This window comes from Mustela nigripes, chromosome 17 (genome assembly GCF_022355385.1).
Source record: "Mustela nigripes isolate SB6536 chromosome 17, MUSNIG.SB6536, whole genome shotgun sequence".
Taxonomy (NCBI): domain Eukaryota; kingdom Metazoa; phylum Chordata; class Mammalia; order Carnivora; family Mustelidae; genus Mustela; species Mustela nigripes.
Window position 1 is genome coordinate 43,619,188 of NC_081573.1, and position 26,485 is coordinate 43,645,672.

Genomic DNA, 26,485 nt, shown 5'->3' on the forward strand with positions numbered 1-26,485 from the left:
ACTTTTTTTTTTTAAAGATTTTTATTTATTTATTTATTTGACAGAGATCACAGGTAGACAGAGAGGCAGGCAGAGAGAAAGGAGGAAGCAGGATCCCTGCTGAGCAGAGAGCCCGATGCGGGGCTCGAACCCAGGACCCTGGGATCATGACCTGAGCCGAAGGCAGAGGCTTTAACCCACTGAGCCACCCAGGTGCCCAAGTATACATTTTTTAAAAGCTTTTATTTTTAAGTAATCTCTACACCCAACATGAGGCTCAAACTTACAACCTCAGTATCAAAAGTCACAGTTCACAAAGTGAGCCAGTCAGGCACCACAACATAAGTATACATTTTAATAGCCTAGTTTTCACTCCTGCTGCTATGAACAACCAAAATTAGATTTTAGAGGCTGAGTGTATGATCATTGATTACTGCTGTAGACTGGTGTTACCATGGGTTTGTACTAGTTATATTACTAGATCTGACTCAGAATGTTTCAAGACTTTTATTGATTATTCAAGATTTTGGCCACCTGTCTCTGATTTTAAATTATAATCATTGCCATTAATGTATAATCTATTCCTGTTGTCTAAATGTTTAATATATATATGGCCTTACTCTAACTAGATTTTCTTTCTTTCTTTTTTTTTTTAAGATTTTATTTACTTATTTGACAGGCAAAGATCACAAGTAGGCAGAGAGGCAGGCAGAGAGAGAGGAGGAAGCAGGCTCCCCACAGAGCAGAGAGCCTGATTCGGGGCTTGATCCCAGGACCCTGGGATCATGACCTGAGCCAAAAGCAGAGGCTTTAACCCACTGAGCCACCCAGGCGCCCCTCTAACTAGATTTTCAGTTCTTTGAGGGCATAGACTACTGTGTTTAATTTCTTTTTTTTTTTTTTAAGATTTTATTTATTTATTTGACAGAGAGATAGAGAGCACAAGTAAGCAGAGTAGCAGGCAGAGGGAGAGAGAGAAGCAGGTTCTCCGCTAAGCAGGGATAAGCAGGGAGCCCGATGCAGGGCTCAATACCAGGACCCTGGAATCCTGACCTGAGCTGAAGGCAGCCGCTTAACCAACTGAGCCACCCAGGTGCCCCCTGTGTCTAATTTCTTTGGCATCTTCACTTGTGTTAGAATACAAAAGGTATAAGCCTCTGCCTTCGGCTCAGGTCATGATCTCAGGGTCCTGGGATCGAGTCCCGCATCGGGCTCCCTGCTCAGCGGGGAGCCTGCTTCCCTCTCTCTCTCTCTGCCTGCCTCTCTGTCTACTGTGATCTCTCTCTGTCAAATAAATAAATAAAATCTTAAAAAAAAAAAAATAGAGCTTCCCTATGACCCTGCAATTGCACTACTGGGTATTTACTCCAAAGATACAGATGTAGTGAAAAGAAGGGCCATCTGTACCCCAATGTTTATAGCAGCAATGGCCACGGTTGCCAGACTGTGGAAAGAACCAAGATGCCCTTCAACGGACGAATGGATAAGGAAGATGTGGTCCATGTACGCTAAGGAGTATTATGCCTCCACCAGAAAGGATGAATACCCAACTTTTGTAGCAACATGGACAGGACTGGAAGAGATTATGCTAAGTGAAATAAGTCAAGCAGAGAGTCAATTATCATATGGTTTCACTTACTTGTGGAGCATAACAAGTAGCATGGAGGACAAGGGGAGATGGAGAGGAGAAGGGTCTTGAGGGAAATTGGAAGGAGAGGGGAACCATGAGATACTATGGACTCTGAAAAACAATCTGAGGGTTTTGAAGGGGCGGGGGGTGGGAGGTTGGGGGAACCAGGTGGTGGATATTAGAGAGGGCACGGATTGCATGGAGCACTGGGTGTGGTGCAAAAACAATGAATACTGTTACGCTGAAAAGAAAAAAAAAATACAAAAGGTATATTTATATGTGTCTCTATGTGCAAAGTTTATATGTTTACAAGATTAAAACTCAAATCTTGTACTTTAAACTTCAATGGGCTTAATTAACTCAGTGTCTTTTACATAGGGCACATATAATTTTGGTCAAATATTTACTTAAGTAATCTGAAACATCTTCAAATTTATTGAAGGTTGTCAAGTAGAACATGGTGATATTTGTTATTCTTCTTCTCTGAGCAAAGAACATATTGATATCGGTTAAAATTACAATGGCATCACTTCTTTTAGCCAAGATAGAGTAATAGGGGCTAGATTTACCCTCCTGCCTGAAGCAACTAAAGAGAGATAAAATGTATGAAATATTGGTTCTCTTTACATGTACCTTTAGACAGTGAAAGACAGTGACAATGTAAGGGGGTGAAGGGCAAACGAGATGAGCCCTACAAGTGCCCTGACTTACTCCTTGAAGATAGTTTCTAGGCTCTGGTGATGCAGAAAGAGGCAATCCAGGTAGAGCCCACCAGTCTCCTGAGTTGAGGTAAAGCTAGGAGACTGGGAAAGCTGAGATAGCTACAGTTCTCAGGTGGAGTACTGGAAGGGAGGGAAATGAACATAGAATTCTGAAGATCAGCAGAAGGTCTCCTTTGAATATTCATTTGAGTAGTGATCATTACCTGTGTTCGCAAAAACTATGCAAGATTGAGGAAAAACTGAGGGATTAGAACAGTGCTCAGAACTCAAAAAAAGTCTGGATATAATGCCCATTTGTACTAATACAAAGTAGAAAGAGACTAGAAAACCTTTTAATTCAGGGGACATTAGGTAGTGTTAAGAAGGGTCTTGCTTCAGTAGTAAAGAAAAATGAACCCTGGACTGAACAGGCTCTAGTCATGTCTAACAAAGCTTAAAAAAGCAAGAACTAAAAGGATCAAACTGTTTCCAAGTAACTTAATCATATCCCTCCCAAAAGCTCAAGAATATTTATAAGAATGTAAAAACATCCAGCCCACAGTAAGGTAAAGTTCTCAATGTCTGGCATCCAATCAGAAATTGCCATGGTACTCTGAAATTTTGTTTTATTTTTTATTTTTTATTTTTTTTAAAGATTTTATTTACTTATTTGACACAGAGAGAGAGATCCCAAGTAGGCAGAGAGGCAGGCAGAGAGAAAGGGGGAAGCAGACTCCCCGCCGAGCAGAGAGCCGGATGGCGGGGCTCGATCCCAGGACCCTGGGATCATGACCTGAGCTGAAGGAAGAGGCTTTAACCCACTGAGCCACCCAGGTGCCCCTGAAATTTCGTTTTATTTTATAGAAGAGTACTAGTCATGGAAAGAAGCAGAAAATTACAGTTCATAGTGAGAAAAATCAGTAAGTCAGAACTGATCCAGAAATGACTGGTGGTCTCTGTTGTTTGACCATTGTCATTGCACCCATTCTGTTGTTTGCACCCAGGTTATTGGCCTCTCCAACATCATGAGGCAAAAAGAAAACCTAGGCACCCACTGCTCTATCATTCCTGGGTCCCACCATCCATAGCTGGTCTGCCTTCTTTTCTCCATTTTTCAGTCTTCTTCTGTGTGTTCTTTAAAAATGTATGTAATGTCCAGGTTTTTAGCTGAACTTGGAGGAGTAGAGAAAACTGTGTCTACTCCCATCTTTCCAATAGAGAATGTCTCTGAGACTTCATTTTTGGAGTGAAAACAAACATTCCTTGGTGAATCAATTGATATCCATATGGAAGACAGTGAGCTTTGACTTCAACCTCATAATACAGCAAAACCAATTCTGGTTGGATATAAATATGAAAGGTAAAGCAAAAAAAAAAAAAGCTAGAAGAAAATATAGAATATCTTCATGTTCTTGGGATATATGCAAAGATTTCTTGAGTGGAACATAAAAATCATTAAACACAAGTGAAAACATTGATAGACTGAACCTCATTAAAATTAAGAACTTTTGTTTATTAAAGATACCATTAAGAGGGTGGAAAGGTAAGGCACATATAGGAGAAGATATTTACAATATGTATATTTGACATGTGGTCTGTATTTAGAATACATAACATACTCATAAATTAATTAAAAAAAAAAAAAGGACAACCCAGGGGCCCCTTGATTGACTCTTGATTTCAGCACAGGTGATAATCTTGGGGTCATGGGATTGGGCCATGTTGGGCTCTGTGTTCAGCAAGGAATCGTTGCTGAGCACAGCTTGAATATCTCTTTCTCCCTCTACACCCCTCCCCCCCAACCCCCCACCACCAGCTCCTGCTTGGGCTCTCTCTCTCACTCTCTCAAAAAAACAAAACAAAACAAAACAAAGACAACCCAATTAAAATACGGGTATAAGATTTGGACTTGAACAGCTGTTTCAAAAAAGAAGATAACTGGGGCGCCTGGGTGGCTCAGTGGGTTAAGCCTCTGCCTTTGGTTTGGGTCATGATCTCAGGGTGCTGGGATCGAGCCCCACATCAGGCGCTCTGCTCAGTGGGGAGCCTGCTTCCCCTTCTCTCTCTCTCTCTCTGCCTCTCTGCCTACTTATGATCTCTGTCTGTCAAATAAATAAATAAAATCTTTTAAAAAAAAGAAAAGAACCACATGTCCAATACGCATTTGTAAAGGTGCTCAAAAACATTAGTTATCAAATTAAAACCACAGTGTGGTGTCACTCCATCTCTATAAGATGGCTTATAAAAAAATTATAAAAACACTTCTTTATGACTGAGCTTGTAGAGTAGCCAGAACTTCATACATTGATGATGAGAGTATTGATGCAACTTCTTAGGGAAACTATTTAGCAGTATCTACTAAAGTTGAGTGTACACATACCTTATGACCTGGCAATTTTATCTCTAAGTATGTATCCGAGGGAAGTACATATATGTGCACGTGAGAAGGTTCATGGCAGTATTTTTGTAATAGGTAGAAACTATGAACAACTCAGTCATTTAACAGCAGAATGAATTAATTATAGAATATTCAAAAGACAGAATAATACATAGCAATGCAGAAGAATGAACTGCTGTAAGCTCTATCAATAAACACCAGACAGTGCTGAGTGAGAGGAGCTAGGCACAAAAGGATATCTCCTTTGTGATTCTTTTATTATATAAAGTTTAAAAATAGGCAAAACTATAATCTATGGTAATAGAAGTTAGAAGATTGATTAGTTCTAGGGCTGGTACCGGAGACAAAGCATGAAAGATGCTTAATCAGCTGGGTGGTAGTTATGATGTGTGTGTTCACTTTTTAAATTTCTTCAAACTCAAGAGTTAAGTTATATCTACTTCACTATATGTATGTATTAGGCTTTAATAAAAAGTTAAAATACTGAAAAACAATCTATTCTGAAATTATGACCTATAAGATTCTAATAATTATGTTTTATTATACATATTTTATGGTCAGGACACTTTTCATATATAATCAATACTATGATTATAAATATAAAGTACTTTATAATTTCTAAATTGTAATGTTATGAAATGTAGTTTATTTTTAGAGCAGTTTTCAATAAGAATAATTATGGGCTTTTTTAGAGGGTTTTTTTAAAGACTTTATTTATTTATTTGACAGAGAGAAAGAAATCACAAGTAGGCAGAGAGCCAGGCAGAGAAAGAGGGGGAAGCAGGCTCCCTGCTGAGAGAGCCCGATGCAGAGCTCGATCCCAGGACCCTGAGATCATGACCTGAGCCAAAGGCAGAGGCTTAACCCACTGAGCCACCCAGGCGCCCAAGGAATAATTGTTTTATTTATACATAACTTTATGGTCAAGACACTTTTCACATGTATCAATACTATGATTATAAATGTAAAAGTACTTTATAATTTCTAAATTGTAATGTTATCAAATGTAGTTTATTTTTAGAGCAGTTTTCAATTTTCTAGAGCTCTTTCTCTACTTTTGTCTGTTTGTGGACCACATCATGGCAGGAAAGATTGCATGAGCTACCCTTTCATTTGCTGTTGTAAATGATAACTGAAGATGATTATCACAATTAATAAAAAGTGTCTTTATGGATCAGTAAAGTGACATCTAGTTACTACATCAAAATCAGGCTATTCTTTATTTGCAAGAAACAAAGTATTGAACTTTCATGTTATAACAAATGTTATTTGTATTTAGAGTGTAGCCAGGAGGTAGATGATCTGGAAGACTACCATATGCCGTCAAAATGTTACTCATTGAGAATCTTTGGGTTTTGTCCATAAGAGGTAATTCTAGTTAATATCTGTCAGGTTCAAAATAATAAGAACTGTGCTAATTTGCTTTATTATTTTATGTATTGTTCAGGTCTGCCTGTATCAAATATTAAGTATCAAATATCTAAAATTATCTACTGCCAAGTGAAATAGTAGTTGTCATTTTAGTCAGGAAGGATAGACAACACTCATTTCCTTTTCTTGATATATAAATGTAATTGCTTTCTCTTTAAGGTTTAAAATTTAATCTGTAGAGGATCATTCAGGTCTTTGTTAGTATTCTTTTCTACTGTTTAGGGGAAAAAAATAAATAGAAAAATTCATGCCTGAATATTTGAGGTGAAATTTCATGCTTTAAAGTAATAGCTCTTTTTGCCAGGATCAGTTGTGGAACTCTATAAAAATGCACATTGTGGGCGCCTTAGTGGCTCAGTGGGTTAAAGCCTCTGCCTTCAGCTCAGGTCATGATCTTGGGGTCCTAGGATTAAGCCCCGCATCGGGCTCTCTGCTCAGCGGGGAGCCTGCTTCTCCCCCCCGCCGCACCCCCGCCTGCCTCTCTGCCTACTTGTGATCTCTATCTGTCAAATAAATAAATAAAATTTTTATTAAAAAATGCACATGGTATGATCCTGCCGACTGTAAACCCTTATACAGTAAGTCTGCGATGGAATCCCAGGGCATCTTCATTCAGGAGAAAAAAAATACATATTTCCAAATGCAGTTCTGATATTCCTTGTTGTTACCACTGTCTCAAATTAAGAGGCAGAAGTAATGAACTTGCTCATTTGTTTTTTGCCACTAATGACAGATATTTTTGATCTCTAAACAATCAGCTTACTTCTAAAAGTATGAGGTCTGGATATTTTGTTTGTTGATAATCCTTGTGTGGAGTAGAGAGGAAAAAGTGAGCCTTGTTGATTTATTTAATATTGGCTTGAGGGAGGAAAAAAATTCATGTTACATGAATACAGAAGAAGAAACTTGATAGGAAATAACTTTTTTTAAGTCACTGAAAATGAAGACCCTAAAATTGAAAAATAGTTTTTAATCTGTTCATTAAGAAAATGGTAGTTTAAAAAAAAAGAAAGAAAGAAAATGGTAGTTTAGGTGATCATAGGGTAGAAACTAGAAGATGAAATAAGGGGAAATAGGGTATTTAGAGTAGAAAATATTGCAGAAAATATGACTTTTAGTTAAAGTGGTACAACATTCTGGTAGTGATAACAAGGAAAATTAGATAGATTTTTGTTTTCCCTCACTGAGATTTTGGGGATAGAAACAAGAATTAATATCATGTGATTGGGGACACCTTGATTGCCTCTGCCTTCAGCTCGGGTCATGATCTCAGGGTCCTGGGATCAAGCCCCAAATCAGGCTCTCTGCTCATCAGGGAAACTGCTTCCCCATCTCTCTCTGCCTGGCTTTCTGCCTGCTTGTAATCTCTCCCTCTCTCTCTGCAAATAAATTTTAAAAATCTAAAAAAAAAAAAAAATCATATGATTGGGTAGAATCAGTCAAAATAGATGATTTGCTCATTCGTTCACAATATTCATTCCTTTATTCTAATCACATAGAAATGCTGGGGAGGGGCGCCTGGGTGGCTCAGTCAGTTAGGTGGCTGGCTTCAGCTCAAGTCATGATCCCGGGGTCCTGGGATCAAGTCCCACATTGGGCTCCCTATTCAGCGGAGAGCCTGCTTCTCCGGCTCCCTCTGCCTGCCAGTCTGCCTACTTGTGCTCTCTCTCTGTCAAATAAATAAATAATCTTTAAAAAAAGAAAAGAAATTCTGGGGAAAGGATTTCTCTTTTCAGCCAGCTATTCTGTTGAAGATCTACCTTAAACCAATCTTAGCTATACTAATCATGTCATAACCTAATAGAAATATAATTTCTTCTCTGTAAAAACCGAGGGTTATTTTCATCACTTCTACCTCTAATGTTCTATGCTTTTTATGTGACTTTTAGGTTAATCTCACAAAACTATATTCATTCATTCATTTCATACCATTCTTGGCCAGCTCTCTTTATATTTAATCTCTCCTTTTTTCACACATAATACCTATGTCTGGTACTGATTGATTATTTATGTACTTGCAATCTACCTCACTGGACTATAAGCTATTTGAAAGCAGACACGTGTCACTTTAGTGTCTGTACCAATGAACACAAAATGAATTAGTGGTGACAAAATTAGGTTTTTCTTTTTTAAAAAACTTCTGAACTACTTCGTAATGCAAGGTCTATGCAGTGTTATTTCTATGCAGAAATAACACTGATGTTAGGAACTCTGTTTACTATGTTACCGTGCCTGGCACATAATTGACATTTCAATACTGTGCTTAATTAAAAGAATATACTGTGCTTAATAAATGAGCTTTTTGTGGGGGGCAGTGCCTGGGTGGCTCAGTCACTAAGTGGCTGCCTTCAGCTCAGGTCCTGATTGGGATCGAGCCCTGTGTCAGGCTCCCTGCTTGACAGGAAGCCTGCTTGTCTCTCTCCCACTTCCCCTGCTTGTGGTCCCTCTCTCACAGTGTCTTTCTCTGTTAAATAAATAAAATTTTATAAACAAAAAAACAAATAAGCAAGGAAATCATCATTTATTAACTGTCTTTTCAGGATTAAAAACACAATATAGATAAAATAATATATTAATTCTACTTATTTCTTTTTGATAGATTATTACATGCATTGATAAGTACATGGTTATTTTAGTTTAAAAAGGAATAACTAAAATATAAGGTTATATGATATGGTTAGCTGTTAGGCAGTGAAAGAGATGTTTATTCAGTTTTGGTTTTGTAAACATTCAGTTCAATTTTAAGTGTATGTACATTACAGCTTATGGCTCTGATAGCACACACTAGGCTGCAGATAATTTCCTTACGTTTCTTAGACTCTGCACTTGGCTATCTCTTCTCTCTCTCTTCCCCTTCACCCTGTTTTAGCTCTGAAATCCCATGCTACCTACTTCCCTCACTATCCCCATAGATACCCTCCTCACCCAAGTAGGGTTCTGACACCAGCCCTGGATCCTCCTCATATCCCTGTTTGACTCTGTCCAAACTCCACAGTTCTTAAAGCTCTATTGAAAAAGCATTCTTGGGGCACCTGGGTGGCTCAGTGGGTTAAGACTCTGCCTTTGGCTCAGGTCATGATCTCAGGGTCCTGGGATCGAGCTCCGCATCGGGTTCTCTGCTCAGCGGGAAGCCTGCTTCTACCTCTCTCTCTGCCTGCCTCTCTGCCTACTTGTGATCTCTATCTGTCAAATGAATAAATAAAATCTTTAAAAAAAAAAAAAAGAAAAGAAAAAGCATTCTTATAAGATCTTTGAAATTGTAAATAGCCATAAATGTTTTACTCAATAGTTTATGTCATAGATATGACATTTAAAGTCTTATTTCTTCTAGGACAGACTTTACTCATAGTTTCAGTAAATTCAGAATCTAGATAACCAAAATGGTTAGCTGAATAGTATATTCCATTCTGTATTTCTTTTCTTTTCTTTTTTTTTTAAGGTTTTATTATTTGAGAGAGAGAGCACAAGCAAGGGAACCAGCAGGCAGAGGAAGATGTAGAAGCAAGCTCCCTGGTGAGCAAGGAGCCCAATGTGGGACTGGATCCCAGGACCCTGGGATTATGACCTGAGTGGAAGGCAATTGCTTAACTGGCAGAGCCACCCAAGCATCCTCCATTCTGTTCATAAGTGTTTAGAAACTACTATGAAAATAATTTTTAGGTGAAAAGTAATATGTACTAGAAAAATATGTGTTATATTAAAATGATTGTGGAATTCAAATTAGTCTTCTTATTTCACAATTGATATAATTTGTACTGCTGTATAAATTTAAAATACCTTAAAATACCAGATTGTTTTAGGAAAACAGTAATAAAATATATTCAGGAAGAAGTGATATGATTAAGCAAATATGTGACAGCAAACTATTAATTGACTTGAACTTAGATGAGAAAAATTCATTAAAAAAGAGCATCACCTACTAGCTATTCATAACTTTATATTCTTTTAGAAACCAAATATCCAGTAGACCCGCTGCCCGTACATTTTTCCAGTGGAGATGCCAAGTATGATGACTGTCAAGCCTGAAGTGTTTATAACAGAATGAATGTTGTCTCTCTTCATTGCAGAACTGTGTTGGCACAGTGGAGGTTCCAGGCATTTTGTTATAGAATGTCTGACATGAAACCATAGCTGTGGGATTCACTGGCTTTTTGAGATAGTTAATAGAGGGATGGAAGGGTAAGGCAATTAGTTCCCAAGCCATTTGCAAGGAGTTTTTGAAAGTCTTTTAATTCTGAGGTGCTATACTAGCTTTGTATTTACCCAATTTTTAAAATAAGGTACAAATGTTTATAAATGGATTTTTCAGTATTATAGTATGTGCATCTGTTATAGGAAGCAGTCATTATTTCAATAACTAGTATCTCTGCTGAATCCTTAGTTTATTTTTTGTTAAATTTTAAAGCATTCCCAGAACAAAGTAATACCCTTTTTACCACAGGTATTTTCACTTATGGCTGCTTGCTTGATAGTTAAAAAGAAACAATTTATTTCTAATTTATTTCCTTCCTCCTGTCTTTTTAGCATTTATCTCTGCATGCAGTTAAATCAGTAGTATTAGTTGTGTACAACTTTTATTTATTTTGTTACCTGTAAATAGTAAGAAAGCTTTCAGAAAAGTCATAAAAAGTAAGTGGGCTCTCTGACAAAGTTGGTCTTTAGTTTCTAACCCTAATGCAGTTGAACATTGAATGCTAGCTGTCAGGTCAAGAGGGGTTAGGTAAGGACACAAATGCCAACAAAGGACTGATAAGTTGCAGAGTTCTTTTTAGCAGATCATCTTATAGCAAGTCTTTGAAGCTACACACTATCCATGCATAATCTTAATTTTTTTTGTATTTACTGATTTCTTGTATTTTTTTGTAAAAGAACATCTATGAGCCACTGTCTAGCCCAGTTTCTTTCAGTTCCTCCTCTGTTCTGTCTCCTTTCTCCCCATCAAAGGAAACCTTTGTCCTAATGAACTTTACATTTATCGTTTCTTTCTTTTTTTGTATCATGTTTGTTTTTCATTTTTTACTGTTGCACAGTGTTCAGAGTCTTTATTTGTAAAACCTACCTCACAGGATTGTTTTGCAATTAAGTTAAAATGTATATAATGAGCTTTCCACAGTGCCAGAGTCATCCCCAAAAACTTAATAAATGATAATTGTATTATTAATATTATTTTGCTGAGAGAGAGCAAGAAAAACTTGCCTTTTTTCAAGTGTTTCCTATGTTTTGTCTCCCTAGATCCTTTCTGGGGAAAATGAGAGGGTGTGAGGGTTTGAGGTCTTTTCACCTTTTCTTGGGACTGAAGAACTTACAGAACGATACAGTAGACAATGGAATTTGGATTATCAGTGGTTAGGGAACATTTTTCCCAACTGAGAAAATTTAAAAAAAAAAAAAAGCTGCACCATTAAGTTATCAATTTCTCCCTTCTCTTTCACTGCATTGTGCCGTCAGGATACAATTTCTGTCTACTTTGAGTTTGATGCAGTATAGTGCAACAACTCATAGCCAGTGTTGAAGAATAAAAGACCAAATTGTCCCAGAAAATAATCAGTGACATAAATGGATCAATTAGAGTTTACTGAATGACCAAGCAAACAAACCAGCCAGTCAGCCCATTTTTACATTGTTCTCCTTTCCACCCAACACTGGGAAACACTGGTTTGCTTTCAGAATCTGAAAATCATTTAATTCCTCCATTTCTTCCTTCTTCCTAATAGCCCTAGGCTCTACAGTATTGTACCCACGTAAGACACTCTTGATCTTCTGAGCTTGTTTCCCTTTCTGCCTAGTTTTCATATACTTATGTTAATAATTTCTGTTAACAGGGGCGCCTGGGTGGCTCAGTGGGCTAAAGCCTGTGCCTTCAGCTCAGGTCTGATCTCAGGGTCCTGGGATTGAGCCTGACATTGGACTCTCTGCTCAGCAGGGAGCCTGCTTCCTCCTCTCTCCCTGCCTCTCTGCCTACTTGTGATCTCTGTCAAATAAATAAATAAAATCTTCAAAAAATTTTTTCTCTTAATAAAGTTATTTGTTACAAGTAACGAATAACAAAAGTTATTAATAACAAAGTTATTTGTATTGTTACAGATAACAAAGTTGTTTATTTATTCATAAAGTTATTTCATACCTGTCCTAATTCTACTACAAAGATATTTAAGCAGTGCACTTACTTGGGATTTTGGTCAACTGAAATTAATAATGAACTGTTAAGTGAGTTGGTTAAACATTAATGCATAAATTATTAGCAACATAAATAGAAAACATAGATAAGACAATAATCACTTCAATCCTGGTCGACCAGGGAAAGAATCCCTTAGAAAACAGTGCCTGGCTGGCTTAGTTGGTGGAGCATGGGACCCTTGTTGTGAGTTCAAGCCCCATGCTGGGCATAGAGTTTACTTAAAATAAAGGGGCACCTGGGTCACTTAGTCAGTTGAGCATCTAACTCTTTATCTTGGTTCAGGTCTTGATCTCACAGTCATGAGTTCAAGCCCCACATTGGGCTCCACACCCAGTATGGAGCCTATTTAAAATAAGAAAAAGAAAAGAAAAAAGAAAACAAAAGCAAAAGCAAAATTATTTCTCAATTTAAAAAAAGAGAAAGTGCCTTTCAGTACATTGTACAGGAACAATTTTTACCAACTGTTACATTAATCCTAACTAAATTTCACTTATTCCTTTGGGTAGATATTCCGGTGTGGTATAGTCTGTGATGAATTATGAAGCACAATATATCTCTCTTAAGCCTATGTAATTCGCAAATTTGATCTCTTAAGCCTATGTTATTTGCAAATTTGATGTAGTAACCACCTCCTTCCAGGTTGAACCCATACATTTTTGGGTGCTGTTGCTCAGAGTCATCTGTTTTATTAAGCCTACCTTTCTTCATCGTGGTTATGAGAACTTTGTAAGATTTTCGTCAGATATTTTACTGAATTTAGGATAACTATATCTGTGGCATTTTCCTGACCTCTAATAGAAGAGCCTTAAAAAAGCAAATTTAGATTAGTGTGCAGCTTGGCCTTCATAATTTCACTTTTCACAAATAGAAGCTATGTGAAGAGATATTTTTACCCAGAGGTTTATTAGGAACAGTGAGAGACATATCTTGCTCTTGTGCAATTTCACTTGTACTTGTTCTATTTCTTTCTCTCTCTCTCTCTTTCTTTCTGGAAACATCTTTACTGATGTATAATTTAAATATCATGAAATTAACTCATTTAAAATATACAAATTCAGTAGTGGTTAGTTTATTTACAGAGTTGTGTAACTGTTACCATAATCCAATTTTAGAACATTTTTACCATCCCAAAAAGAAAGCTTGTGTCCATTCTCACTCTCTTCTTTAAAATAAAAAAGAAAGAAAGAAATCTAGAAGTGATTTTACTTTTGTTTTCTAATGAAGTCTTTCCTCAAGAAACTGCCTTTTCATTATGGATTTCCTGGTCTTGGTCTTCATAGTATGTGCTTATAAACCTAGAATTTCATTCCTTCCTTATTTAACTAGTTTAAAAGATAACACAAGGAAAATAGATAAAATGTCTTAACATGAAGTGGTTAGTACCAACTTAGGACAATTTTTCAATTTCGTGGATTTATTTATTTATTTATTTATTTATTTGACAGAGAGACACACAGCAAGAGAGGGAACACAAGCAGGGGAAGTGGGGGAGGGAGATGCAGGCTTCCCACTGAACAGGGAGCCCGATGTAGGACTCGATCCCAGGGCCCTGGGATCATGATCTGAGCTGAAGGTAGACACTTAATGACTGAGCCACCCAGGCACCCCTCAATTTCATGGATTTTAAAGTATCTATGGTCTTGTTCAGGAGATCTTTCATTGGGTAGTGAATACTATAAAACTGTAATTTGGATTGAATTTAGGAGTAAATGACTTCAGTATTAACAGCATAATTTACATTCCTATAATCTTTTTATGTCTTATGGGAAGCAGATTTAAGAGGAAGGCCAGTATATGTGGTTGGGTTGTACAATTATAGCTTGGGGAGAGTTTCTTCAAGATAAGGGGGCAAAAGAAAAATTTAAATGAGGATTTAAGTCTTAGAGAGATTGTTTGGAGTAACAGAGCCAACCCAGTTATGTGTGAAATCAGAGCCTATGATGGTAATGACTGTATTAAATGCTTCTTCCCTTGGGTAGATATGATAAAATTTCGGACTTCTTTAATTTCCGAACACTTGAGTCAGTTAATCAGAAAATACCTTTGATGAAGGAATGAGTCCATGCTTCCTTCTAATTTACCTTGCATGTTACTTTGTTTGTTTTTGGGGGTAGATTGTGCGGAGAGCTAAGATATAATAAGTATTTAATTACTTTATAATTAATTACTTAATATTTAATTACTTTACAGTGTATTTTTATTAACATTGCTTTTATACCTCTCATATAGATTCAATTTTATACGCTTCTTTGGGAAAGGTAGAGTGTTTCAACCCACACAGTTTTGTTTTGCTTTGACTTATTTAATAATTAAAGAAGTGGAGAAATACTTACTAAACTAGTAAAGTGCTATTGGTGATGGGCTATTACTAGGACTTTTTTTTTTTTCCTGATGGAAATCTATTTTGATAGATCCTTTCTCTTTTCATCTAAGCTGTTTTTATTTTCATATTTTCTTTTGGTTTGTTTGGACAAAAAGGAAGGACTTGAGTATGTTTCTCTTTTATGCATAAGGAAGTCTTATTCTCGGCATGTATTGAGAAAGATTATTGTTTTAAAACCAATATCCTATGATAGTGGCATTTCTGTTTTAATTAGGTTCTCCAAGTGTTAGGTATTAGAGTTTTTCAAAAGACAATTTTCAGTTGATTCTGTGCTGCGAATAAAGATCATTTAATTGTAAAACTTGTAGTTTTAGCTTTCTTTCAGGCCATTCTTCCTTACACCTATCCATGTCAAAGTTGGTATACATAATTCAAAGATTAATTGGAAGGATTAAAGTATATATATATTCAGTGATCAGTAAACTAAAAGTATTGTTTGTTATCAAGGATAAAATGTCTTAGAGAGCTACCTTTGTTTTTTAATCCCTCATGCAAATGATTAATAAATAGTCTTTTTTATTTGTTGGAATGTTGGATTTCTTGGAATACTGGGCAAGTTCCTTAAACTCTTTTGAAAATGAGCATATGATTCTAAGTTGGAAGTTCCTTCCAACATTGATTCTACTACCTTTACAAGATATTTTGAGAATTAATTTGTGCCCCAAACCATATAATAATATAATAATTATAATTATAAAAGAATTTTTAAAATAGTAGATATAAACATAAATTTATGGACAGTGATTATAAAGTACCTTAAAAAGATATATGAACACAATAAAAGATAGGGATGCCTGGGTGGCTCAGTCGGTTAAGCGTCTGCCTTCAGCTCAGGTCATGATCCCAGGGTCCGTGGATAGAGGTATCCATCTTACTGCATTGGGCTCCTTGCTCAGCTGGGAGCCTGCTTCTCCCATTGCCTGAAACTCCCCCTGCTTGCGCTTTCTCTCCTTTCTCTCTCTCTCTTTCTCTCTGACAAACAAATAAAATCTTAAAAAAAACAAACATAGAAGTAATTATAGTCTAATTTAGGCATTTATCCTTTCTGATTTAAGAGTATCCTATACTTGTGCCTTTCTAGAGTTTGGAGATAGCGCAGAATAAAAATATAATATTTCCTTGAGCTGTGACATTCCTTGTTTAGCTTTTTGGGGGAGAGAAAAATGCATTATGATAGTGAATTAAAGTATTTGCTATAAGGTGCTGGGTAGAAGAGTAAAGCTAGACTAGTGGTCTCATTGGAGAAACCATTTTAAAGCTGGTAAGAGTATGATATTATTACAAAGAAAGAGTTTGTACCATTTTGTGTTATTTGACATTTCTTATATTTTGTCTGAGTTTATTCAGTTCTAAAATTTAATAGCCTTAGCATCTTTAATATAAAGGAAGAGACCAAGAAGAAAACAGGGGACAGAACTAATGGAAAATTCACTCTTCAGTAAAATTGAATAATAAAAAAAAAATTGCTAATAATTCTTTACAACAGTAGTTATATGGAGTTCTTTTTATGTGTGTGTGAATAATATAGTTTTCCTCCTGAGTGAAAAGACCTATTAATTTCATGTTCATATATTAGGTTATTGACTTACACTCTTTTAAAACTTTTTTCTCCTTCCTCCTACAGAATCTGTCTATGATCTTCTCCCAAAGGAGTTACAGTTGCCTCCATCTAGAGAAACATCTGTAGCATCAATGAGTCAGACAAGTGGTGGTGAGGCAGGCTCGCCTCCTCCAGCTGTTGTTGCTGCTGGTATGCATTTCATTTTATTTTATTAAAGAAAACTAGTGTATTATCTGGCCAACATGAACAGTGCTGGCAAAGTTCATATCAAAAAGAGTGTGATTTGAGGGTTTTTTTTAAGAGGTTTAAAAATACACTTTTAACCTTAAAATATTTCAATGTACACTTCTTGATATAATTCTTATTTCTTACAATTTCACATTGGCACAACTATTAGTGCCATTTATTTTTTAGGAGCTTATCTTCAACTGTGGAAATAAGCTTGAAGCTCTTTTGTTGACTGCATATAAAAAAGTTACATACCAAGCTATGGATAGAAAATTACATTTGAGTCCCTATTTAATTATTATTTTTAAAAATTTGCTAAAAGAGAAAAGTGCTTTATTTTGTATAATCTGAAAAAGGACTCAAGTACTCAAGTCTCTTTTCTGTTTGTAGTGTGTTAATATAACCTTTTCCCTACATTTAAAAACATGTGACTTTAGATTTCTTTTAAATTCATTTGAAAGTAATGGAAGATTCGAATGTAATATTTATGTAAAGACATTTTGTAATATCAATGGAAAAGTATGGAAAATAATGTTTGAAGTTTATCAAGTTAATTTTTGCTCAGCTCTCAAATCATACACTTTGTATAAAATTGGTTCCATTTTTTAATGAACCAGAATAACAGATTGATGGATAAACAAATAGAAAAAAGTCTTGATTATTGATAAATTAATGAGTGCATTCAATAATATTAGATTGCCCAACTGTATTTATTTTTTAGTTGGGTTTTAAACACTGCTAAGTATGTTCGGTTTAAAAAAGAAAAGGACAAAAATTATACTCTGAAGTTTTATACATCTAAGTAGAGGTTTCTTATCCAGTGATACCTCTCATCTTTTAAATGGTCCTTAAAATCCATCACAGTGTTGTTTTCAGTAAATTCATTTTATTTCAAAAAGAACAGTGAAGTGGAAGGCTGTGGTTTAAATAAGGATTTGGTACTGTACTAGAACTTCATATATTTTTCTTGTATGCATTAACCCAATGTACCATTAACCTTGTGTATGGATCTTTTTCCTGAGCTATGTACTCAGTGTGCAGCCTTCCTGATTGAGGGCAGGAAAACTTTAAACATAGCAAAGAAACTTATCAGCCCTGCTCACTGTTCATGTGTTGCCAGACATTTTCTAACAGATTCTGTGGATTTAACTGTGATCTTTTTAGTAATCAAATTGGTAAGAAGACCTGGTTTTACTTTATATCCACTGGGTTCTAAAATGTCCCTGAATATTTTTTCTGGAATTTAAAATTTTAAATATTGTTTAAAAATTGTATCAAATGATAAAATAAGAAAAAAAAGATTTTTAATGAAATATTTCACTTTAAATCCACAAGTAGAAATTGACTAACTGATTTCTTTTGTATCTTTTGAGATTATTTTTTGTAGACTTATTGAATCTATATAGAACTAAAAGTCTGTTTCTTCTGTGCTTTTTAACATCTGTTGACAGTAGATCCAGTTCCTTTTAAAAGCTGAAAAAATGTCAGCGAGGTTTGGAAAAGAACACTTCCTTTTAAAATAATACCAAACTCAATTTCAAGTTTGTATATATAGATAATTGAAAGTTCTTGAATTTGGGTCACTAATAGAATGTTGATCCTCCCTCCTTCCCTCTATTTATTTGAGAAAATCCTCTCCAGATAAATTAGATTGAAAGGCATGAATTGAAAAATCATGAAAATAAGAGAATTGACCAAAGGAAGTATTCTGAAGTAATTAATTCTGACTAGATTGAGAAGTTATTGACAGAAGGTGAAGAGTGTAAGGAGGTAACATTGACAGCTTTCTTATATTCACATACAGAAAGTTTCTGTGATCTAAAACCAAGTCATTTGTAATTTTTTTTACTTAAATTTACTTTTAGTAACCAATATAATCTTATTCTAGGATTCTGTCTTATTAGTAGATTAGTGTTTGTCATATAACATTATAGGTAAGAGAGTTTAAATTACAGAATATTATAGGGAAATCAATTAGTAGGTATCTTAATAGTATTGCTTTTTCATTTGACATATGAATATCTTCAGTGACATAACTATTGAAAGGTTTTGGAGTAAATTGCCAGTTATTCAGTGTTTCCTGGCCAAAAGACATGATGTCTAGGGAAAGGCACATTAATTTAGACTTCTATGAGTTTTATTTTTAATCTATACATTTGCTGTTTAAATATGAAATGTATAAAAATGATGACTCTTGATGTAGTTAATTCTTCAGAGTTTTGAAGGAGCCGGATTGGCTGCTATCAGGTATGAGGGCCTGGTGGGAACAGACTTCTAGTTCTGCTATAAAGGTTTGTGTTTCACAAGTTCTAAATCAATTTAAATTTGGAAATTTAGAGGCTGGGCATATAGGTTTTCATGTACAGTCTTTATTAATTATTTAAAATGTGTTTCTCAGATTCACCAATCTAGATTTTTTTTCCCTTCACATATTACTAAGGGAATGAGTAAACATGATGCTGCTAATCCACAATTCAGAATATTGGATAAAAGAGTATCTCAAACCTTTTTCTGCCTCTGCACTATTCACACTTTTTCATACTCCCATCAGTAACATCATTTTATCGGGTAAGTTCCAGGTTGGGGCTGGGGGAAAGAGGGCTTACTTCTACACAACCCCTCCCCTCTCCACAGGCCAAGTGTCAAAATGTGGGAGATACAGTTGAGAATCACGAGTCTGAAATTTGTACTCCTCATTTTTTGAAGACCTCTGCTTTTGTCCCATTAGAAGGGTAGTTAAAAGTTTGAGGTTTAGAAAGGTAGTTAAGAGTTTGAGGTTCGGTATGTGAATGAATAAGTTTTAGAAGCACAGACTTTCAGAACAGTATTGTAGGTTCTCTGTAGTTAAGAAAGGGGCAATTTTCCTAACACAAGAAAGTTATCCAAATGAATTAATGGCATTTTTGGCAAAATAAGGAGTTGCTCAAGAAATGTGTATTGTGAAAGGATTCTTTTTGTTTGTTTTTTTTGGGGGGGGGATCATATAGTTTAGGTTAAAAGAACTAAAATACAAGTATTATTTAGAAGAACTAACACAAACAGTTACACCAGAGTTCAGGGAGTTTCTGTAAAGAGATATGGCAGGTATTTTTCTTAAATAACAGCTTTATTGATAAATAGCTTGTATAACCAATCACGTATTTTTAAAAATTTACTTATTGGGGTGCCTGGGTGGCTCAGTGGGTTAAAGTCTCTGCCTTCGGCTCAGGTCATGATCTCAAGGTCCTGGAATCCAGCCCTGCTTCAGGCTGTCTGCTCAGCAGGGAGCCTGCTCCCTGACCCCCACCTCCACCTACCTCTCTGCCTACTTGTGATCTCTCTCTCTGTCAAATGAATCAGTCTCAGGATACTGATCCTTGTGCACTTTTTAACCTGTACAGGTATACACACAGATCAAGCATGTATAATAGAAATACCTGTTGAATATCTCCACTAGTTAGATCACTGGAGGTTTTTAAAGGCTGTATTTTAGTTTATAACTTTCTGTGAAGTGATCCATTTAATAAATTTTTCCATTGGAAGAGAGAAACCTATTAAATAGTGCTTTGAATTTTATGCCACAGCAGTTAGTAAATCACAAGTAGCTAACAGGTATTGTCTATACTGAAAGAACTTAATTGAGTCTTATTTATATTGGAAGAGAGGATCCAAGAGAGCTACATTAATGTCCTGTTATCAAAGAACAGTTATGCTTTCATTTGTTTTAGACATCTTAATCATCTAATAAAATCATAAGAATTTCTAAACTATCCATAACAACAGAGCAGTACAAAAAAATGAGTAGAAGAAAATGTAAGTTACCATTTTTGAGTTCCTACTGCGTAACAGAAATTGTGCTAGACAGTTCGCATATCATCATATCTCAGTTCTTCCAGGCATGAGAGACATTTCTTCTTTCCTGCTGAGGTCTAAGATTTTCTTCTTGCCATTATACTTCAGGGGCTTGTATGCTATTATTTCACTTAGATAACAGTAGTTCCTGGACAAAGCCGTGTGTAAGATAATTGAGTTGGAAAAGCCATCTACCCCTTTAATTCTGGAAGTTTCAAGATCTATAAAATTGGAATATGATTTCTAGGAGAACATTAAGTTTTAATAACAATGATTCACAGCAACAGAATTACATAGTCCATTGAATTATAATTTATTTACTAGTGCTAGAAAGTATTTACAGTTATGTAATTTGTATTTTTTTGAGTTGAATACATTTTGAGGAGCAAATTTACTTTTGATTGCTGTCCTAAGTTAACTGTGTAAACATATTTCAGAATTTTGACCATTTATGTAATATACTACTCCTAAAATTAAACCCAAAGCTCATTAGCAGGAAAGGTGATTCACCTATGTAACCTGTGTATTGATATTATGAGCTAAAATCTGAGTTGATCTTGGTTATTCCATTTGGCTATTTCTATTTTTTCTAGAAAACTGGACCACTTCCAGAGGGAAGTCAGATTCTAATTACAAAAAAGTTGCAAGTAGATTTAAAAATTCTACTCCTCATTCTGTCTTTTACTGAAATTATATTGTTAATCTAAAGGTATACATTTATACATATAGAAATATGTATGTATGTATATATAGATTTATGTTAACATCACATTATTAAAATGAAAAGCATTAGCAAACTTGGGACATAATGATTTATTCAGAAACAAGTAAGAATACAGGAGGCTATCTATATTATAATTTACCATTGACAAAAAGTACACATGCCTGTTGATTTATTCCTTAAATGTTTGCCTTTCTATTGTCCTTGTGATCATTTTTAGAACAACTTTATAAATATTTTGATTTATTCTGTTTCTGATGGAAAAAGCACATTTTTTATTACCTGGGTCTGTAGATTAGCATTTTAAAACTGCTCAGTGGTTCTCAACTTTCAATGGACAAAATACATACACAAAATAGTTTCTATTTTTATGTGTTTTGTACAATTTCACATTAATAAATTATTGGACAAAAGTGGGCTTACTTTCTTATATCACCAGTAAGATAATATCATAAGTAAAAGGTGTGGCCATACCAATTGCCATAAGTAATTGTTTTATAACAGTTGTATAGAGGTTCCTGGGTGGTTCAATCTGTTAAGTGTTTGGCTTCAACTCAGGTTCTGATCTCAGAGATCTGTGATCGATTGGGCCCTATATCATGCTCCATGCTCAGTAGGGGAGTGTGCTTCTTCCTTTCCCTCCCCTGCTTGTGCTCTCTCTTTCTCAAATAAAAATAAAATCTTAAAGAAAAAAACCAATTAGTTTTATAAATAACACAGTGAAGTTATATAAATATTAGTCCAGCTGGGGCAGAAGTGAGGAGAATGGATTAGGGTAGGGCACAGCAAAAGATTTCACCTGTTTCTGTTAACAGTTCTTCTCTTAAAAATAAAATCGGGTGCCTGGGTGGCTCAGTTGGGTAGGTGGCTGTCTTCAGCTCAGGTCTTGATCCCGGGGTCCCAAGGTTGAGCCCTGCATCGGGCTTCCTGCCCAGTGGGGATCCTGCTTCTTCCACTGCTACTCACCTCTGCATGTCCTCTCTTGCTCTCTCTGTGGAATAAATAAAATCTTAAAAAATAAAATAAGGGCATCTCGGTGGCTCAGTTGGTTAAGCTACTACTTCTGCTCAGGTCATGATCCTGGAGTACCAAGATTGAGTCTCGCATCCGGGCTTCCTGCTCTGCAGGGAGTCCGCTTCTCCCTCTGACCCTCCCCCATCTCATGCTCTGTCTCTCTCCCAAATAAGTAATAAATAAAATCTTAAAAAAATGAATAAATAAAATCATGTAGTTAAATGTTAGCATTGGCTAAAATGTGAGTAGAGGAAACATGGGTATTAGTTTTAAATATTTCATAGTTTTTAAAAACACCATGTTGGCAGATGATTAAAATAAGTCAAAATATTCAATGAATTATGCTCTTAAGAAGTAATAAAGGGGGACACGTAGGTGGCTCAGTGGGTTAAAGCCTGATCTCAGGGTCCTGGGATTGAGCCCCACATTGGGCTCTCAGCTCAGCAGGGAGCCTGATTCCTCCTCTCTCTGCCTACCTCTCTGTCTACTCATGATCTCTGTCAAATAAATAAATAAAATCTTAAAAAAAAGTAATAAAGGCATGAGATGTATTAGACACTTGATGAATTTATTTTTGGCATAAGTGAGGGTACATTACCTTTTCATCAATAAATTCAAGTAGGTGTTCATCAGTAGTATTTATTTAGTCCACTGAGGTAAAATTCATTTCCCACATGTCATTTCTTCATAAAAAGGTGTTATTGTCAATTAAATTAAAAATAAATGAGAAGTCACCTCAAAGTGCCAAGGCTGTGTGGGCATAATCTAGATATAATCCCCCCACACATGTATTATTGTTTTATTTCTATGTATTTATTTTTCCCACAAATAAAATATAATAAAATTAGTATGGGTTTTTGGAATCATAAGACTCTAACTTGATTCTGATTGCTGTCATATCATTTCTATCATACAGATGGAATTTTGTGGAGATTAAATTTGTAAAATTACCTCTGTAACTAGACACTAATACCAACTTTTTCTTAAGGTTATAAAGTTAGATATATAAAATACTTAACATTACCTGATAATTAGTGATTATTCAGTAAGCATTGACTTTCCTCCCACATGAGTTTCTCCTCTCATTTGTAAGGTTTTAAAAAGTAGGTCTTATTTTAATAAAAATAAGTTTTTAACCTTATTTTGCCTGTTTGTTTTCATTCTCACCTACTCTGTTTTTTACCTTTGAAATTCTGTCTGTCAACCAAGGTAGAGCCACACATGGGCCATAATATTTACATTCTGACTTATTCTTTTATGTTGACACTCTCTTAATAGGAGCCCTTGTATATAAAAGAGACATTGATAGAAGATGGTGAGTCATGGGGAGAACAGACATATCCCAAAGGGATGATTCTAAAAGCTGACTATTAAAGAGTTCTAGTTCCTAGAATTCTCTTACCACCTTTTTTTTTTTTTTAATGAAGTGATACTTTTGCACGATCAGGTATTAAAACTTCTGATAGAGTCATATATAACTTATCTTCCGATTTTTGCTTAGACACTTTGTTTTGTCTACAGTTGGATCCTAATATCCGTTCTAATCCAGGCACAGGTGTAGAACCCAAGTAATTAAATTACTAGATTTTAATGATACAAATAGTATTTTTTTTCCCTTTTTGGTCTCCTCTAAAAAAAATGAGAAGGCATTGGACTAGAGTTGACAGAAATACCTTTATTATTTAATCTAAGTATATTAGAATGTATTACATGATAAAGCATTGAGGTGACCTCCAAATAGCATTGTTCAGAACTGTTTTTCTCTAATTCATATCTAAGTTAATATAATGATAATCTCTGCTTTTGTCTTAACATAACATTCCCTTTCAAGGAGTAAAATAGTTAACTAGTTTTCTTTTCTTCTTCAACCTGTACTTGGGCTCTTTGACAATGTAATAAATACAGTTATCACCTAGTATAATTATTCCCTTTTATGTTTAATCTCTCTGAGATAAAGGATTCTTTCTCAGCTTCAGTGTTGTCATCCAGTATTGACCAGTGATGCCATCCAGTAGTATTTAAATCACTGGATGGTAGAAAACATCTTCCATTTCCAACAGGAAGGGATTTAAGGGGTGCCTGGGTGACTCAGTGGTTTAAGCATGATCCTAGGGTCCTGGGATCGAGCCCCACATCAGACTCCCGGCTCAGGGGGAAGCCTGCTTCTCATTCTCCCACTCCCCCTACTTGTGTTCCCTCTCTCATTGTGTCTCTCTCTGTCAAGTAAATAAATAAAATCCTTAAAAAAAATAATTTTAAAAACCCCAAATTGCATAATATATACCTAGTACATATTTTACACTGTGCTTAAATACTTAGGATTGAAGAGGACAAAAGATATATTTAAATAATTGCTATAAATATCAGGACACTGACAAATTTTGTGAGCATTTTATTTTTTAGGACACATTCTTTAACAAATATCCTGTGAATAGGGGCGCCTGGGTGGCTCATTTTGTTAAGCATCTGACTCTTGATTTCGGCTCAGGTCATGATATTAGGGTCGTGAGCTCAAGCCCTGCATTGGGCTTTGTGCTGGGCATCAAGCCTGCTTAAGATTCTCTCTCTCCCTTTACCTCTTCCCCTCCCCATACTCTGACAAGGTAAAAATAATTATTTTAGGAGAATTTAGATTAAAAATGGGAGAATAATTATGTAATATTAGAACGCTGATTGGCAGTTTGATGGACTGGGGAAGAAAAAGATGGTTTCCAATAAATCAGTAATAACATGCTTTTCAGCTTCAGCAACAGTGCTAATTATTTTTTAAAATAGACCCTCTAGGATCAAATACTTTATGTACATATCTAATCTGAAAGTGAAAAAGTGGTAACTTTTTTTGAGGGGTATGATGATATATGTGGAAGTTGGCCTGAGAAATGAAAAGATTCTTTTGCTGCTGAAATGCAGGTATTTCTGGTGCGCCTGGGTGGCTCAGTCAATTAAGCAGCTGCCTTAGACTCAGGTTCCCAGGTCCTGGGATTGAACCCTGCATAGGCCTCCCTGCTTAGCAGGGAGTCTGTATGTCTCCTTCTACCCCCCTGCTCATGCTTGAGTGCACTTGCATAAACGCGCACGCTCTCTCTCTCATAAATAAATAAAATCTTTAAAAAAATAAAATAAAATACAGATACCTCTTTCTGCTTGAGTGTTTTGGTCAGAGTATATTCTCTTCTACTCTTTAAAGGAATTTGGGTAAAGGCACAACCTAAAAACACCTGAGAAAGGGCATTCTGGCTTATGGATTAGATTGCATTAGTGAACAGGACAACAAATTGGTGAATATGAGTTAACAAAAATTTTGGGTAAGAAATTTTCCACATGCATTTATTTGGATATTGATAATTTTATTTTTTTAAAGTTTGTTTTAAAACATTGCTTATTGTGGCATGTAAGCTTATGTTGGGTGGGAAGAGTACAAATGGAAATTGAAATTGTTAAACATGTAAATTAAATGATCAACCCTACAATTTTTGTTTTTTTGTTTTTTTGTTTTTGTTTTTGGTAAAGTAATCTGGATTGCTTATTTTATATGCTGGGATGCTAGTTGTTTTTTCTATTAATACACTTAACTTGCATTCTAGCTTCGCCATTCAGAGACAGGCATCGTGTGGTGGGTTGTGTGACAGTGTCTGTCAATAGTGAAGACAAATAGTGCCAGAGACACTTAACCCATCCAATCTCACCCAGGGTATAGGTCGGTCTCGTTTTCAGACTTCTTCATAAGTCTTTCTTTCTTTCTTTCTTTCTTTCTTCTTTTCTTCCGTCCTTCCTTCCTTCCTTATTTTATTTCTAAATAGTGGATTGATACTGATTGAAACTAAAAACTTTTTGTAAAGTTTTAAACTTTACGTTAATACTATAAGAAGAAGAAGAAAGTAGAAAACGAAGGTTGGCATGTAAGGTGTTGACAAAGCAGGTTTGCAGCCACTTTGTGTGTTCTAGATTTTTCAGTCCCTTAGCAACATGAATGTTGGCCTTATAATTTTTTTCTCTCAATATCTTTCTTCTTTGATCTAAAATTATGTCCTTGTATCTGGTGACTTTTATCAGGCAAGATCTTTAGATGTGAAGTCATTGTTACCAGAAAGAAAATGAAATACTTAAAAAGGATAACTAAGGTTGAATAGTGTTTTAGACCAGAAATGTTTCCAAATATCTGGATTGTTTTTTAAGATTATTTTCTGAACAGTCAATGGTTTACTCCTTCTCCGTTCCACTATTGGTTCACTTAAGCACACTTACAAAATGTTATAATTTGAAAAAAATAATTATGGCTTTTGTTTTAATGACTTTGTTAGGAAGCTCAACTGATTTTGCCCTGATGTTGGAAAGTTATGAAATATATTTGCATATTTAAATGCTATGGATCACATTTTTATCTCAGAAACTCAGTTAAATACCATTTCTGTCACATATTTTAAATTATG

General features: G+C 35.4%; 1 protein-coding gene across 3 annotated transcripts in view; it reads left to right on the forward strand.

The window, feature by feature from the left end:
• Positions 1 to 26,485, forward strand: part of NFAT5 (nuclear factor of activated T cells 5) — a 115,648-nt gene that overhangs the window by 32,224 nt on the left and 56,939 nt on the right. For 2 of the 3 annotated variants that reach the window (XM_059383290.1, XM_059383291.1), the window contains one exon: positions 16,325 to 16,450. In XM_059383290.1, the coding sequence (XP_059239273.1) occupies positions 16,325 to 16,450 (126 nt within the window). Of the gene's footprint in view, positions 1 to 16,324; positions 16,451 to 26,485 lie in introns of those variants that run through there. The other variant, XM_059383292.1, reaches the window with a different exon arrangement.